General features: G+C 41.3%; 1 protein-coding gene across 2 annotated transcripts in view; it reads left to right on the top strand.

Annotated features, from left to right (window-relative positions):
- Positions 1-17,192, top strand: part of adck1 (aarF domain containing kinase 1) — an 83,936-nt gene that overhangs the window by 39,864 nt on the left and 26,880 nt on the right. For both annotated transcript variants that reach the window (XM_085144502.1, XM_085144501.1), the window contains 4 exons: positions 1,718-1,921; positions 12,618-12,776; positions 13,723-13,881; positions 14,472-14,588. In XM_085144502.1, coding sequence (XP_085000628.1) covers positions 1,718-1,921; positions 12,618-12,776; positions 13,723-13,881; positions 14,472-14,588 — 639 coding nt within the window. The remainder of the gene's footprint in view (positions 1-1,717; positions 1,922-12,617; positions 12,777-13,722; positions 13,882-14,471; positions 14,589-17,192) is intronic.

Genomic DNA, 17,192 nt, shown 5'->3' with positions numbered 1-17,192 from the left:
AACAAAGGCGCTTGTCGACTCAGAAATCAAATGAAACTCACAACACACCTGGCAGAACATCATGTTATTTAGCTCGTCATATTCCAGCCACAGAAATTCTTTTGTCCATGAAACCAAAAAAGCTGCGCTTTCTTTTTGCCTCATAGTCTGATTTGTCCAACACGTTCTCACTCCCAAAGCGTAACATTTTAGGCTAGGTGACAAATCGTCAATTTTCCTATGATAGCCCGACGGGCAGGGCTGAGTTAGATTTTGGTAGCCCGACTGGAAAAATCGCTAGCCCCGGGACGTCGGGCTAGCGATTTTGCGAGCCCTGTAATCAGTAACTAATTACTGATTACTTCCCCCAAAAAGTAATCCCGTTACTTTACTGATTACTTATTTTCAAAAGTAATTACTTAGTTACTTAGTTCCTTTTTAAAAACATAATTTACAACCTGAATAGGTGATAAAGTGATAGATCTTTCAGCCCAATTCTACTTTTTCTACATAATCATCATACAAAATGTAATCAAATGGAAAAGTCTCTTTTTAAAACTTGTTTTATTAGTTTTAATCTTTAACTTTATGCATCAAGCAAACATTTAATTATCTGCACCATTCTCTGACTGGAAGAAATTTGTTTAACATTTAAACCTATTTTCTGCACATTCCAGCACATAAAGTAATTTTGTGTGTTTACACTCAGTTTTTCAAATAGATGCAAGTAAAACACAGCAGAAAATAAATAAAGTCAAAGACTAGCGGTCCTGTTGCTCTATTTTCACCTGTAAAGCAGGAGTGGGGTAGGCGGAGGTTTACCCTGGTGCAGGTGTGCAGCGGTCAGTGGAAGAATCCGCGAGTTTCTCTGTGAGTTTCCCATTACGTCGTAGCTACTCGCTGCTTGCTCGGAAGTTTAGGGTTTTTTTTCGCTGTAAAAAGAAGTTTTCTTCCCACGCACAACGGACACTAATGTTTTTGTCACTTTTTATGGAATCAAACTCAAAGTAAGGTCAGTACTTCCACGCTTTAAACGCTGCACGCTCATACTCTCTCTGCACTCGATATATGATCCATTGTTGATCTGCACACAGCTGTTGTCACGAACGTCGCGCTCGCTTACGTCACTGTCATGAGACATTCTCGCAAAAAAATCACGGTTTTAGTAACGCAGTAACGCAGCGTTCCTACAGGAAAGTAACAGTAATGTAATTACCGTTTTTGCAATAGTAATCCCTTACTTTACTCGTTACCTGAAAAAAGTAATCGGATTACAGTAACACGTTACAAGTAACGTGTTACTGCCCATCGCTGGTTTTAATATATTTTTACAAATAGCAGTATTTTATGTATTTTATGTATTTTATGTAAACACTTCATGTCATGATTCAAACCACCCAGCAGTAAAAACAAAATGTACTCGATAGCTTTTTGTTCCTGTTCCAACACAACGATGACAACATGAACAAAAGGAATAGTTCGTCTGCTCTGCTGTGCCACAGTTGTCATGATCTCCAGTTTGTCAGTGCTCCCAAAGACGCGCTTCAACCTTTTACGTCGTCTCTTTAACAAGTTTACTGGTACAGTAACATTTTAAAGCACTGGGACTAAGTGCCGTGCCGCACATCGAACAGTGTTTAGCTCCACTTTTAGCCTTTCATTGTCCCTGAAAGTCTTCATTTCTGCAACAACCTTGATACATTTTAATCAACTGTCTGTCTTCTGTCGCCTCCTGCAGGTGCACAGGCGATCGGCGGAGCGTCTTCGAGACTTGTGCTGTGCCAACCGGGGCACTTTTATCAAAGTGGGCCAGCACCTCGGTGCTCTGGACTACCTGCTGCCCGAGGAGTACACATCTACGCTAAAGGTGCTCCACAGCCGAGCTCCTGAGAGCAGCATGGAGGAGATCCAGCAGGTCATCAGAGAAGACCTTGGCAAGGAAGTAAGAGCAGATAAACTTGATCTACTGTAAGACGAAATGTTGTCGGGGTGAACTTTTGTGATTTTTCACATGAGCCTGTCTGAATTGTGTATATGTGTGAGTTTTAACATTACGTTGTGTGCTTCACCTCATAATAAGGCATCCTAACAGCAGTGATTTCACCCTGATTTCCAATCTAGACATAAATGTAAAAACAGGAACATTTGACAACATCTGAACAACAGCCGTCCTCACTTATGTCAAATTTTATTTCATTCAAGTGAGCAGAAAGATGGGTGACAACGGTCCCGTAGTGACAGATGATGGCTGATCTACATTTAGTGTCTCTCACTCTTAGAGAGAAACTTGGGAACTTTTTTGACAAAGATTAAAAGTCTGAGAACAGAACTTTATATAAAGACGGATGCAGCCTCGGTGACCTCGCCCACTGGCTCTATAAAGTGTTTTGTTCTCGCCGTCTTGGTGTTTTGAAGCCACACAATATCTACCCGAGGCAGAGAGGAGCTGTGGCAGTTGTTTGGCTTGAAGCAACATTTCCACTTTTTCTCCACATGGACATTTTCCTTTTTCTTAATGGGCTTAATCACATCTCTGTCGTGTGGATGTGATGAGTAAGGGCTGAATCTGCAAACTGAAGCAGACTGAAGTGCACAGGCTGACAGCTTCAGTTTCATGATGTTCTATCTGTTTTTTTTCTCTCTTTTCTCTCATGTTTTCTTTAACAAGTCTTCAAACAAGTGAAAGTGTTTAGTGAGGTTCTACATGACGAGAGCTGAGGGTTGTTTTCTCAGAGACCTGTGGACAGCTGCATATCTTCCACTGGTGATCGGAGAGAATGACACAACATATGAAACACAAACACAGTCATGGTACAGAATCAGGGAGTCCAGCTGTCAGATAACAGAACTCTGTCAGCATCGTAGCACTTTCCCAAACACCTTTTTTTGCCGTTTGTAGTTGAATCATTTTTATTTGGAGTTTCTTTCACTGAGTCAGAGCATCTCTGTGCACGTTCTCGCTGAGATGTGGGGACGAATAAATCAGTTTAAAACTGCTAAATGACGACCGAGAGGCTGTTAATGCTGCTGTTAGTGTGATGACAGCCTTTTAGAGCTGCAGGAGCAATTATTCTGTTATTTTTAGATGCAGTGTGTCGCTCTTCCCCTGTGTGTGCGTGTGAACAAGAACGGGTTTGGTAGATGAACGCGGTGCTCCTACGACTGTTCAGGCGACCACGTTAGCGTTGGATTATGCTGACGCAGCATTAATGAATCATTGTTGTGACCTTCATGATAAAATTCACAAAAATCACCACATCGGGTGCAATAATGGTAGACACCAAAATAATACATGTCAGTGATTTACAACCACGGGTAATGCTAGCTGTTATTTGAGAGCTAGTTTAATGTTCATAGTAAACTCTGCAGTCCTCAGTAACCCACAGAAAAAAGGAGAATTTTTTCTAATTGCTCTCAGATATATCAGTCTTCTCTTGTTCATGTTTTTAATTAGGTCCACATTCAGTTTGATGTCTTCCAGAGTAGGGCATCATTAACGCTGAAAAGATAGTAATATAATTTGTGTGTCTACAAAGAAGGCAGCAGAATGAATCACCCCCCTCGCTTCTGGAGTGGCAGGAGAAGAAGTGACGCTGATGAGCAGCTCTGAAGGCAGCGGCGACGCTTCGCCATCATTTCCGATCGACATTTATCTTTTTAAATATGTGTGCATTCTAACGTCAGATGGATTTTCTCATGTATAAGTGGTTAGTCACCAGCAGCATGTGGTCTGTTTTCAGCACCATACGTGGTGAGATGTGCATCGGCGCTGTGCATGTGAGGAGCGTTGTTTCTGGTTCTCGTTTCCCTCTACAGTAAAACTGCTAAACAATATGTTCTTTTACTCTGCATGTACAACAACAACAAACACAATAACTACATGTTGAACAACAACAACAACCGGAGCTTCAGCCATGACAGCTGATAATAACTGTAACGACTAAGTCAGCGCTTTCCAAAATACCCAAGAACACCCTATTCTACAGCAGAGGTCATGTTATCATCTGGTAGCTGCCAGTGGGTGGCAGACTGCTGCCTGCTGGGAATCTGCACTTTCTGTTTTACTCATGGATAAAGACAAAGATGCTCCAGCTGCCAGCTTCAGCCACCTTTCGCTTGCCTCACGATCCATGTTGGCTCAGAACAGCTGATTATAATAACATGTTTGGATTTAAAGCCGCACACTAGCAGCTGCTGTAGTTATATTTAGAGTCATCTGTTTGTAGTTATTAATTTATACCATATACGATTAACTTAGTGACTAATGTTACTTACAGTAGTGTTAAAAACTGAGATTACAGAAAAGTACGTTGGTCTTTTTTATATTTATAATAAACTGTATATTTGGTATTCGTATGAATAAGCTTTAGTAAGCTGATACTTTATTACTGTGGTATTAAAATGGATATAAAACACATGTATAAATAAAAGTTTTTCAAAATGAACTGAATCACGTGAAATAGCATGCAGAGTGTTTACAGACGAGAAGCTAAAAAGAGCCGTCGGGTGCTAAAAAATGAACCCTAGAACAGGCCGTGTGATAAATACAAAGAAAACTGTTTCAATTTATGTAACATTCGACTCCCAGCTGGAAACACTGCACGCACGTCGAGCTGCCCGAGAGTCACAGAATTTACAGAAAATGTAAAATGTTTGTGATTTATATCGTTGTCGGGATATAAATCACAAACATTTTTGTTTGTGGATATGGTATATAAATATATATATATATATATTTATATTCTGTGATCCGTGATAAAACAATAATTATTGTTTTCTTATACATATTTATTCTTCCTGTCTTTGAAACATGTGGATTTGGATCAGTGTTTCCAGCTCAGTCCAGACTTCCTGATGCTTGTTGTAATCATTTGCTAGTGTTAAACTCCTGCTTATTACACAGAAGCTACCACAGCTGTTTCGGGTAACAATCACACTTTAATAACCTATTAAAGCAAACTTAATGTGCTATTAAATAGAAACAGACAGGTTTGTATTTTGCATTTGTTTCCTGATATTAAGCAAAATCTACCAGAGAGATGTAACCAGAGCATCAAACATAATATTGACATAGAGAGTTCTGGGAACCTGAGGTAGGATTAATTCAAACATTATAATAGAGTAATACTACCCAAATATGCTAAAACATCAGCCAGTATTACAGTGTTATTATTAGGGCTGCTCGATTATGGTAAAAATGATAATCACGATTATTTTCACTGAAATTGACGATATTTATTTAACAATAACAATGTGTTGAATAATGACTTTAAAGATTGTCAAAAAATAATATAAAATAGTGCAAATACTGATAACAGTGCAAATGTTTGCAATATAAAAATAAATGAAAAACAAACATCTATGTTTAGTGAAGTTTGCAGTGTTGCTCTGTGGTGCAGCTACGACACTGTAGCAAAGTTTACACACTGTGTCTACTTGATCCACGTCTGACTGAACCCATAATGTTTCCACACCACTGAAGTTTTTTTACCTCTTTTCAACCAACAGCATCACTCTCCTCTCCAAATAACTTCTGCTCAGCTTTCCGAGCTTCCCTTGGGTCCTCTTAATTGTTGTGACACGTGTTCGAAACGCAGAGAGGTGCGCTCGATTTGCCACACGGAGCAGCGCGAGAGTAAAGCACGAGGGAGGGGCTAATAATCGGCTCAGTCATTTTTAATGATCGTTGAAAGCCCAGATCGTAATCGAGATTAAAATCCGATTAATGGAGCAGCCCTAGTTATTATGAGGTTATTACAGTTTATCTCTGTATAAAATCCAAACTCGCAGACATCACTTCTTAGCTAGCAGGTTATCATGTTGTTACTAAGGTATTATGTTACTGTCATTAATAAGTTTTGTCTCATGGACATTTTGATATTTCCACATTATTCCTCTCAGTTTTTGGGCCCCTGTTTTCCAATTACATACAGTTTAGTACTATTACACTCTTTAACTGCTGTTGCTGCATGATAATACTATTAACTGGTTTTACTTTGATAACTAAGTGGTAATAACTTGTGTTGGCCTGACTATTATCACTTTATTACCGAGCTGTAATAGAAAGTGCTGCCATTAAAAAGACATTATGTCTTCCTCGCAGACGTCTTTAGGGCCAGGTGGCTTCTTTACAGCTTCTCAGGACTACCATTACCAGCCGTCACTACAGCGTATGTTAGTGTCCATAAAGACAAACTCAGTGGTCCAAGCTGTCAAACTGGTATTTACAAGGTCAAGTGCTGGACTTTAAACATGTAGCTGCTGCTTTACACAATGGTGGGATAAAAAGTGAAAGGACAGATATGTCGTATTGTTCATGCATTAAGACGGGGAGGAGGACATTGGAGTTTTTAGAGCTGAGCCTTTCACTTCTTTTCCTTTGCTAAGTAATCTGTTTTTATTTCTTCTGCACTGTAATGATTTATGTCACCTCCTCCAGCTGGGCCCGTGGCGCGCCGCCATGGAGAAAAATGACCACCTTACTGCAGATACAGACACCAGTGTGTTGCCATTTAACTGGGAGACCTCAGGGGCCATTTTATTTGTGCCACAACTCATTTCAGGGAACGTATGTCACTGTGGGTCTGCCCTGTGGGAGCAGGCCCCACATGCACACATTACCATGTTTATTAACAACACAGCTGAGATTGAGTAGTGAGTGTGTAGGAGAGTACATGAATCAGAGGCTGCAAACAGGGCGCTGATTACAGAGATGTACAGTGATAAAGAGTTGGACTGTTACTGTCGAGCATCGTTTTTACAATAATGTAAATTTTAAGAATCGCAGATGTTTAAATTTCACTGGGATTCCTCAGATTTTGCACAGCTCCCTAAAGTGACAGGTTCATCTAGAAATTACACGTTTACTTAACCCATGAAGGCTCTCTGCATGTCAGATCCCACTGGATGCTCCTTCTCATAGTGGGCAGACATTGGTAAGCAGAGACAATTTCATTCCATTTAGCATATTTGCATAATGAATAACTCTGTTGTTCCCACACAGTCTCATGCTGCATGCATAATTCATTGTCCTATGGCGTCTTCCACATGCCTCCCGGTCAGCCTGCACCCGATGGGCCGACATCGTGTTCAAATTAGTCTCTTTTCATGTTTCACTAGGAAGAAAAAGCAGGGCAATTGTCCCAGTGATGACGTTAAAATATCAATGCAAGCCTGCCAAACACGATGCTGTGGTAGATGAGGGTGGTGATACTTATACAGTCTCAGCCTGCACTCTTCACCCATTCATACATTTCTAATATTCACACACCTGCAGGACTCACCAACCTCGTATCAGTTCTTAGTTGGGCCACGCTGAACAGGCAGTTACTGATTACTGACCAAGGTTATTATCGTTAACGAAAACTAACGAAATAACGAAAACTAGAAGTGAAAAAACATTTTCGTTAACGGAAATAAAAATAAAAACAAAAAAAGGAAAACTAACTAAAACTATAATGAGTGTTCACAAAACTAACTAAAATTAACTGAATTCATAGCAAAAATGTGTTTAGTTTTCATTGATGTATGCGTGTCATACAAGAGTCAAGGGTGAAAATGAAGTTTAGTTTCCAGATTTTTTTCTTGCTGTGTCTCATTATGCCAGCAGGTGGCAGTACGTTAGTCGAGTCGTCTGTGTCGCTGCTCCGTCCACGCGCAGAATCATGTCAGGAAAAGTCGGGAGCCAGAGTCCAATTTGGGATTACTTTGAATATAACTGTGTTTTGGATAAAGCAAGTGTCTTGTAGTGGAAACAGACAAATTATGAGGGACATTTCTAAAGGGAAAAAAATCCCACAAACCTTAAAGTGCACTTGAAAAGCTCACACAAGAAGGCTAACCTAGCTTACCTTGAGAAGGTAAGGGAGCACACTCAACCCTCATCCCCAGAAACAGAAGCTAACCCCAGGCAAGGCAGCGTGATGCATCCCGAGACAACAGGACGGGGATATCTACACAACTGTGTGAGTCAATTACCTTCAAAAAATGAACCAAAATTACGAACACCCGGTGCTGCAAGAGTTAATAGTCTCATTGGGTCCAAGATATACATTTTATAGTTGCCTGGTATCAATGGTTGTTCGTCTGCCTTTATTTACAGTGGGGCAAAAAAGTATTTAGTCAGCCACCGATTGTGCAAGTTCCCCCACTTAAAATGATGACAGAGGTCAGTAATTTGCACCAGAGGTACACTTCAACTGTGAGAGACAGAATGTGAAAAAAAAATCCATGAATTCACATGGTAGGATTTGTAAATAATTTATTCGTAAATCAGGGTGGAAAATAAGTATTTGGTCAATAACAAAAATACAACTCAATACTTTGTAACATAACCTTTGTTGGCAATAACAGAGGTCAAACGTTTACTATAGGTCTTTACCAGGTTTGCACACACAGTAGCTGGTATTTTGGCCCATTCCTCCATGCAGATCTCAAGAGCAGTGATGTTTTGGGGCTGTCGCCGAGCAACACGGACTTTCAACTCCCGCCACAGATTTTCTATGGGGTTGAGGTCTGGAGACTGGCTAGGCCACTCCAGGACTTTCAAATGCTTCTTACGGAGCCACTCCTTTGTTGCCCGGGCGGTGTGTTTTGGATCATTGTCATGTTGGAAGACCCAGCCTCATTTCATCTTCAAAGTTCTCACTGATGGAAGGAGGTTTTGGCTCAAAATCTCACGATACTTGGCCCCATTCATTCTGTCCTTAACACGGATCAGTCGTCCTGTCCCCTTGGCAGAAAAACAGCCCCATAGCATGATGTTTCCACCCCCATGCTTCACAGTAGGTATGGTGTTCTTGGGATGCAACTCAGTATTCTTCTTCCTCCAAACACGACGAGTTGAGTTTATACCAAAAAGTTCTACTTTGGTTTCATCTGACCACATGACATTCTCCCAATCCTCTGCTGTATCATCCATGTGCTCTCTGGCAAACTTCAGACGGGCCTGGACATGCACTGGCTTCAGCAGCGGAACACGTCTGGCACTGCGGGATTTGATTCCCTGCCGTTGTAGTGTGTTACTGATGGTGACCTTTGTTACTTTGGTCCCAGCTCTCTGCAGGTCATTCACCAGGTCCCCCCGTGTGGTTCTGGGATCTTTGCTCACCGTTCTCATGATCATTTTGACCCCACGGGATGAGATCTTGCGTGGAGCCCCAGATCGAGGGAGATTATCAGTGGTCTTGTATGTCTTCCATTTTCTGATGATTGCTCCCACAGTTGATTTTTTCACACCAAGCTGCTTGCCTATTGTAGATTCACTCTTCCCAGTCTGGTGCAGGTCTACAATTCTTTTCCTGGTGTCCTTCGAAAGCTCTTTGGTCTTGGCCATGGCGGAGTTTGGAGTCTGACTGGTTGAGGCTGTGGACAGGTGTCTTTTATACAGATGATGAGGTCAAACAGGTGCCATTCATACAGGTAACGAGTGGGGGACAGAAAAGCTTCTTACAGAAGACGTTACAGGTCTGTGAGAGCCAGGGATTTTCCTTGTTTGAGGTGACCAAATACTTATTTTCCACCCTGATTTACGAATAAATTCTTTACAAATCCTACCATGTGAATTCATGGATTTTTTTTTCACATTCTGTCTCTCACAGTTGAAGTGTACCTCTGGTGCAAATTACTGACCTCTGTCATCATTTTAAGTGGGGGAACTTGCACAATCGGTGGCTGACTAAATACTTTTTTGCCCCACTGTATTTAAAGAACCCATAGGTGGGAATGTGAGTTGTCTGTCTCTGCGTGTTAGCCCTGCGACAGACAGGCGACCTGTCCAGGGTGCAGTATGGTAGCTGGAATAGCAACATACCCAAGGATGAGCAGAATGACTGATATGATGAAACTGGGATTTTGTTACACTTAATTATTGCAAACACAACTAAAACTATAACTGAAACTAATCAAAACTAAACTGAAACTAAGGATTTTCAAAAAAAGAAAAACAAAACTAAACTAGCAAACAATTGGTAAAAACTAATTAAAACTGATATAAAATTGAAAATCTGAAGTCAAAACTAAATAAAAATAAAAACTAATGAAAATTGCAAAACTATTAAACCCCTGTTACTGACAATCCAGTCGTTCAGTCTGACGTCACTAGCCGTGTCTGGGCCTAAACTCCGCTGCAGGTCCATATATCAAACGATCACTATGGCATTACTGAGAGTTGAAAAACTGTCTAAAGTCTTTCATCTTTAATAAAATGATCAGTGTTCTGCTCTACCAGGTGTAACAACTGAGTTTAACATCCATGAAAACGGAATTTATGACATTTAACAGAGTTAGAAGTTAGCAGGAAGTTAGCTCGCTAGCTTCTATCCAAATACAATATAGCATGTCCTGACTGCGGGGTTTTGGAAACAAATTCAAACGTACAGCTCTGTTATCACTTCCAACATAAATGAAGACAGAAAACTAAACAGCAGTGACGTTTGTAGGGTTACTGAAGTTTGGCTAGCTGGTATATAATGATGTGCTACGTGACCGCTAGCGACACAGCTATGTTAGCATAATATAAACAAGCTAACTTTTTTCCGCTCGATAAAAGTTAACGTGAGTGTTCTCGGTGGTCAGGAACAAATGTAATCGCATGGCAGGATGCTGTAAAAGGACCAAACTTCAGCCAGGAGAACAACTGAGATAATCCATCCACAATACGAGGTTAGTCATTCATATACTGCTGCATGGGCTGGGCTGTAGCTACATCCTAAGGTTTTAAAAACTGAGCTTAAATAAATGATTAGCGGTAATAAAAGCTGAGGGAGGTCAACAGTGATCACTGACTGTTTTAGGAGCTTTTTGAGATTAAATAGAAGAAAATACAAAACATTAAACATGTTAACAACACAAAAGCCATATTAAACGCAGACTACTTTAGGCTCGGAAGTAGGATTCGTCACGTCATCACTTAATGACCGGATAGGCAGGCATTGATCAGTCAGAATGCCAATCACACTTTGAGTCTGATCATAGACAGAGTGGAAATTTGTGTTGAAACGGGTTAAATTTGCTTTTGTTCCCACTGCAGAGACGCGTCTCTGAATGATAAACGTTAATGTACTGCATTTATCGATTGCTCTTCCAGCCTTAAAGCTTGTTACATTTACAGCCCGTCCCCCTCCGTCCTGAAAGACAAATATGTAGACACCAGTATGACCTTCTGTTCAGGGTGAGTCCCTTTGTGTGCTAAAACACGAGAACTTCACTGATTTTAAAGTAAATTAAATGTCTGTATTAAAAAAATTTCCTCACAGGTGTATGTATTTGCTGTGTATGTATTTACAAATTGTGGAAACTTAATCTAATTGTTTCATATGTTGGAGTATGATGGCCTCTCTTCGCTGCTGTAGATTTTATTCAGCTGGAAAGTGACTAACAGTGAATTAACAAATATGTTCTCATATGTAATAATCTTCCTTTAACGACTGTAACGTCTGTGTGTACCCAGTGAAACACAAACATCGTCACACATACAGCAAAAATTAACATCTGATATGAAAAAAACATATATTATGAATCACACATTAAACATACAAGTCTCAGTTCTGGTTTCTAAATTCCCCTTTCACCTGTGAATGCAGAGTCATGTTCAGCGTATGTGACCAGCATTAAACGTAACAGTCAACAGAACATGAATCTGTGTGAATCACAACTAAATACAGAAGAATTTGAAAAAGCGCCACAGGTTTTTGCAACTTTATTTTACATAATTTTAAAAATTATTTGCAAAACAAACTGATGATGCAGTTTTATTCCCCAGTGTTCAGTTTCAGCTCAAGGCCTAATTGATTTTAATGAAAATCTAATAGCATCAGTATTGCTCTTGCTAAAGCAGGATGTTAGCGCTCATCCAGGTCTTTATGTCTTTAAGGCATTCATGTGATGTAAAGAGGTGTCACCTGTTGTCATGGGTAGATAAAGCTGGGTATCATCTGCATAGCAATGAAAATGTATGTTATGGATTCTAATAATACTGCCTGTATAAACATGTGCAGAACTCTTTGATAGTTTGGACTTTTATTACCAACTGCTTTTTGTATTTCTTCAACTGTCTTACTGACTAATTTAGTAAACTTTTAATAATCATAACCCCCATTTGCATTTTTATCTGACAAAACTGTTCAAAAATATATAATTTTCATAGCTTGGACATATTTAATAGAAACGTTTAAACATAAAAGGCAACCCAAGGACTTGGAGATAACGTGTTACTGTAAGAGCAGCTGTGATTTTGATGTGTTTTACCTGCTGTAGACCGTCATCACAAAGTATTTATTTTAAAAACAGAAGTATTTTACTTCCCCACTCAGCTGTCTTATGTTCTTACTTTACAGTCGGTTATGGAGTTAACTGTGCCAATTATGGTTTCCGTTGCTTTTTGACTTTGACTTCTCAGCAGATTTTATTGTGATGGGGCCACTTATTGATTCTTGGAGTGTGTGAAACAAACAGTGAGTTAAAAATCAGATGCAAAGGTGGGAAAACACAATCTGAGGCAATCCAGTACACAAGAGGATGTGCAAGATGCTAGCAGGCAGGGCGTGCGTGTGTGTGCGTGTACTTTGATGTTGTTCCCATCTCATAATTCTTCACCTCTTTCCCTTCATAATCCCTCATCCCCCCTCTGTCTCCTCCAGTTGTCAGAATTATTTCTGTCCTTTGAAGAGAAGCCTCAGGGTGCAGCTTCCTTAGCACAGGTCCACAAGGCAGTGCTACATGATGGAAAGACGGTGGCAGTCAAGATCCAACACCCCAAAGTCCAGAAGCAAAGCGCCAACGACATCCTAGTAATGGAAGTGAGTCTCTGTCTGTTCAACTGCTTTTGAATGAGTCAGGAAATGTGGGGCTGGTCCATTGGCCTAATGCGAATCAATCAGTTTAACTTATGATCAGTTTATTGACAACAACTTTGTCAGCTAGTAGGTTTATCATCAACGCTGTCATTGAATTCAAGTGTTCCAGTCGCTTCCATGCCAGACGAACATTTTTGAAACAGCAGTTCTCAGGAGCTTAGCCAGCAGGTGCCAGGGTAGGATGCCACCTGTGCAACACGTCCAGCTCTCACATTTCTGCACAATGAACTATTCACAGCAAACTGTGAGTGGTATAATAACAAAGTGGAAGCTACTATGTACCATTTATATCTGTTAGACTCTGTGGTTGAATTTTGAGCTGAATCCAAGTATTCGTAATAGCCTGAAAAGATGACTTTTCACATTTACTGTTCAACCACATTTTGAAAGACAGGAATATTTTGTAAAAGCCCAGTCAGCTGATTCCACCCAGAGAAACAGCCCTCGTCCGGTATCGAGATCGTTGTATTGTGACGGGGTTGTTCTAACCTCACGTTAGCAGATTTGACGACACTCCTTTAGAGCAACAAGAAGACATTTTACATCTGTTTTTACATGCTGAGCAGTTCTAACCTTGACTAATGAACTCAGAAGAGCCTCTTCCACAAGTGATGAAGCTCATCTCGTCTGCTGCTCCAAACAGCACTTTAGCCAGGAGCGCCGCTAAGTGCCGGCATTAAGCGCTGATGTGGAGAGTTGCTGAGCAGCAATTTTCTGTCCTCACACTTGATTTGCTCAGTAATGATCTTTGCAGGGAGAGTCTAATCAGCCACTCTTACAATATGTATTAATATGTTGAGAGGGCACTGTTGTATATATGTTTGCTGTTTTATTATGCTTACAGTGAATCTGATTCTTCTTTTTTTGGATATATGTATTTAATTTGAAGGTGTTGTTGAAGGCGGTTCATTGGCTCTTCCCGGACTTTGCCTTAATGTGGTTGGTGGAGGAGGCCAAGAAAAACATGCCTCTGGAGCTGGACTTCCTTAACGAGGGACGCAATGCTGAGAAGGTGTCCGACATGTTGGCCCACTTTACCTTTCTTAAGGTACTGATATGGGCATGAAAATGCAAGACTTCCCTTTAGAATAACAGTGTAACAGTTTTGTGTACACGTGTATTCTAAACAGCTGGTTTTAATTTAAGGCCTTTGATTTATAAAATATGATTCTTACAGTTAACACAGGTCAGAGTTTTTATGGTCTATGAGAGCTTCCTGTCCCGTCAGCTGTTAGCGTTGTCAGTTATCATTTAATTTTTCTGGTGCTGTTTTTGAGACTTTTCTTTGTTCAGTTTTTATGTACTTACAGTTAGAAAAGTTACTTTTTTCTTTTTCTTTCTTGTCTCGGTGTATTGTGCATTTTTATTGCTTCAATTTAACTTGACAGAGACATAAAATTTGGCAGAATAAAAGATGATTTTGTTCAAATTTGGTCCAATAACAAATGTAATTGTTTTCACAGGCTCATCTGTCATTCTGCCGACTTTTATGTTTCTTACTCACATTTTTCTCCTGTAAACTGTAATGAGTGGAATTGCTGCTAAACAGCTTCACAGGAGACTGAACGGTGAGTAAATGTGAAGATGTAGAGGATAAACCTGCACATCCCATCGTCTGTTGCACATCTCTCTGTCCAGATTCCCATGATCCACTGGAATCTCTCCACCAAGAGAATCCTGACCATGGAGTTTGCAGACGGGGGCCAAGTCAATGACAGGGATTACATGCAGACACATGGCATCAACGTCAATGAGGTACTGCCTGCACTCTGATGGTTATTGGTTAATAGCTTACTGACTAATATTCAAGGTCGTGCAGGTGTGAGCTGTGTGTGACGGTTGTCCCCCCTCCCACCCGTCTGTATCTACACAGGACGTGGACACCCATTAATGTGAATCCAAACACTCATGAAGGAAGTCACTTAGCATTTTCAAACTGATACCATAAGTGTGTCTACTAAGAGTCTCTGAGATGTTTGAATCCCAGTGACTTTAACCTCACGGTCGATGTCAGAGGCCAAATTTTCTGAAAATCTTGTGAACACAATAAATCGAGTTGGGTACCACCTGGGATCTTTACATTAATACTATTGGTGCATCTACTAGGAAGCTAAGGGGTAGCACTGGCGGCTACCAGTATTTTTATTTATGCACAACTGTTTTAGTAGCAAAACACAGGAAAGAGTGTTCATAGCAAAACTAAAAATAGTATTTTTGGCCAACTTTTGTCCATGAAACTTTCATGCTAACACTGACTACAAATCTGTAAAAAAGAAAAGAAACAAACGCCTGCAGGACCATGAAACCATCCTGCAGGCCATGTAGGTGTTAGTGCCTCATCGGGTGTCCTTCCCCCAGCCAGGTTTCACAGAAACACAATATGGAGCAATCTTGAACGTCCCTCTGTGTACAAATCCGAGCGTGGAGCTCGTCCACTTTATTTTTCAGAGACTGAACGTTTGCGAACAGTATAACCTGGAGGGTTAACCTTCCGTTGCTAACCAAGCCGGAGCCTCTGGTCAGCTCCTCCCGTTTGCCTCGCCTCTGCTTCGGCCTGTTCCCAGGAGGGCTCCCTGTCAATGGTCGGCTTAGCGTTGAGTCAGCATAGCCTGCTAGCTCAGGAAAGGATTCCAGCGAGGACGGGTCAAACAGTCCAACATCGCTGCGCTCGGTCACAGTGAACTTTTGTGTGGTTCGGAAGAAGAAAAGAAAAAAAAAGACTCAAAGAGCTCCGCAACGTTTTCACAATAGGGATGTGTGTATATGTATGTGTGGGTGCACAAGGATGTTTATGCAAGTGTATAAATCTGTACATTTGTATGTCTTTTGACGTGTTGCTGGGCTTATAAAAGCAAATCCATGGAACAAATTATAAGGAAGTTTTGCTCGTATGTTTCCTTCCTTTCCAGGCTCCTCTTGTGTTCCCCCGACTGCATCTCACTGTTGTCTACAAATTTATTTGCAGCCTCACATTTGACTTACTTCCTGCTTTATTTTAAAATTACTCGTGTTTTTCTATGCTTTTACTTTCCCCGTTCGTCCTTTCCAGATCCTTGTAATTGTCCTGATTCTGTTCACCTGTTCGTCCGGTCTCCCTCCTCTTGTCTCCACTTTACTCCAGAACATTATGTTTATTGTTTCTGACTATTGTATTTTCTAAAACCTAAAGAGAATTATGGATTTGATCAACTGGTCTCTGAATGCTATGGACACCCTTTTCTCAACGAGAAGTCTGGGCTTGGAGAGCCCGAGTGTCCTGGAGGGGCTTTCCCTGCTGGATACACGATGGACGGGTGGCAGAAATGGAGGATCGAGGATCGTGTGCCTGGCGGGACTGTTGATCGAGGACGCTGAAGATATCGACCTATTCGGAACCATGATAACAGGGTTCTTGCTGATCGGAGCTGGCTTGGCCCTGGCTTATCGAAGAATCAAGAAAGCGGAACCGGCTGTTCAAACCCCCCCAAGGCTGCCCGCTGGGATTGAAACGATGGGACAAGGCGCGACTTCTCAGAATGGGCTCACTGAGAACAGCATGGATAAGATCTTGGAGAAGCTTACGGCTGCCGTGAATACTTCGAACAACACCTCTGAGCGGTAGTCAGATTACATCTTGGAGCAGCTCACTGCAGTCGTGAGGTCTCAGAATCGGCTCTCTGAGCACAAGAATGACAACACCAGCAAGTTTGATAACATCATGGAGAAACTCGCGGCTCTCCAACAGGAGATTGAGAGACCAGTGTTGGAGTGTTAAAGAACAGCTTTGAAATTCTCATGACCATCATAATGCGGCTATCCCATCGGCGCCAGCTGTGGTCTCAAGGCCGGAGCCGAACAACAACACCCTGATAACGACTGTGTTGAGTCTGTTCTTCCCATTCTATGCAAGCCCACCTGGGTTGGCTGGAAGACTGTTTACTTAGCCTGGCAGGGTGAAGGACACTGTCTCAGCTGAACTCTGGACACACACACACATACATATACTGATACTGATAAGCACTCACCGACGCATCACCCTCCCTACCCCGGATCCAACGCCACCTCCAACGCTTACCTCCCCTCTGATGTGGACATCGGGTCAGTTGGAGGCGCAGTCGAAGGATTGCAGCGGTCCCAGATCAGATGTACACACTGGAACTCTTTCCCATGTTGCTTGTCTGTGTTTATTGTGCTATGGTGTGTTGATATCTGTGCATTCCTGTATTATCCTTCTGTGTTACACATTTAGATGTTTTTTTCCTCGCTACCTATCCTGACCTGTCTCCCCAATGTGATGTTTGTATTGTATGTACGGTCGGCAAGGTCTGTCATCTCAGTTGTGGGCAAAAGACCTGCAACTGACAAATAAAGGCTATCTCA

The sequence above is a fragment of the Neolamprologus multifasciatus genome, chromosome 19, assembly GCF_963576455.1.
Source record: "Neolamprologus multifasciatus chromosome 19, fNeoMul1.2, whole genome shotgun sequence".
Lineage (NCBI taxonomy): Eukaryota > Metazoa > Chordata > Actinopteri > Cichliformes > Cichlidae > Neolamprologus > Neolamprologus multifasciatus.
The sequence above is the reverse complement of the archived record's forward strand: the minus strand, read 5'-3'. Positions and strand labels throughout refer to the sequence as shown.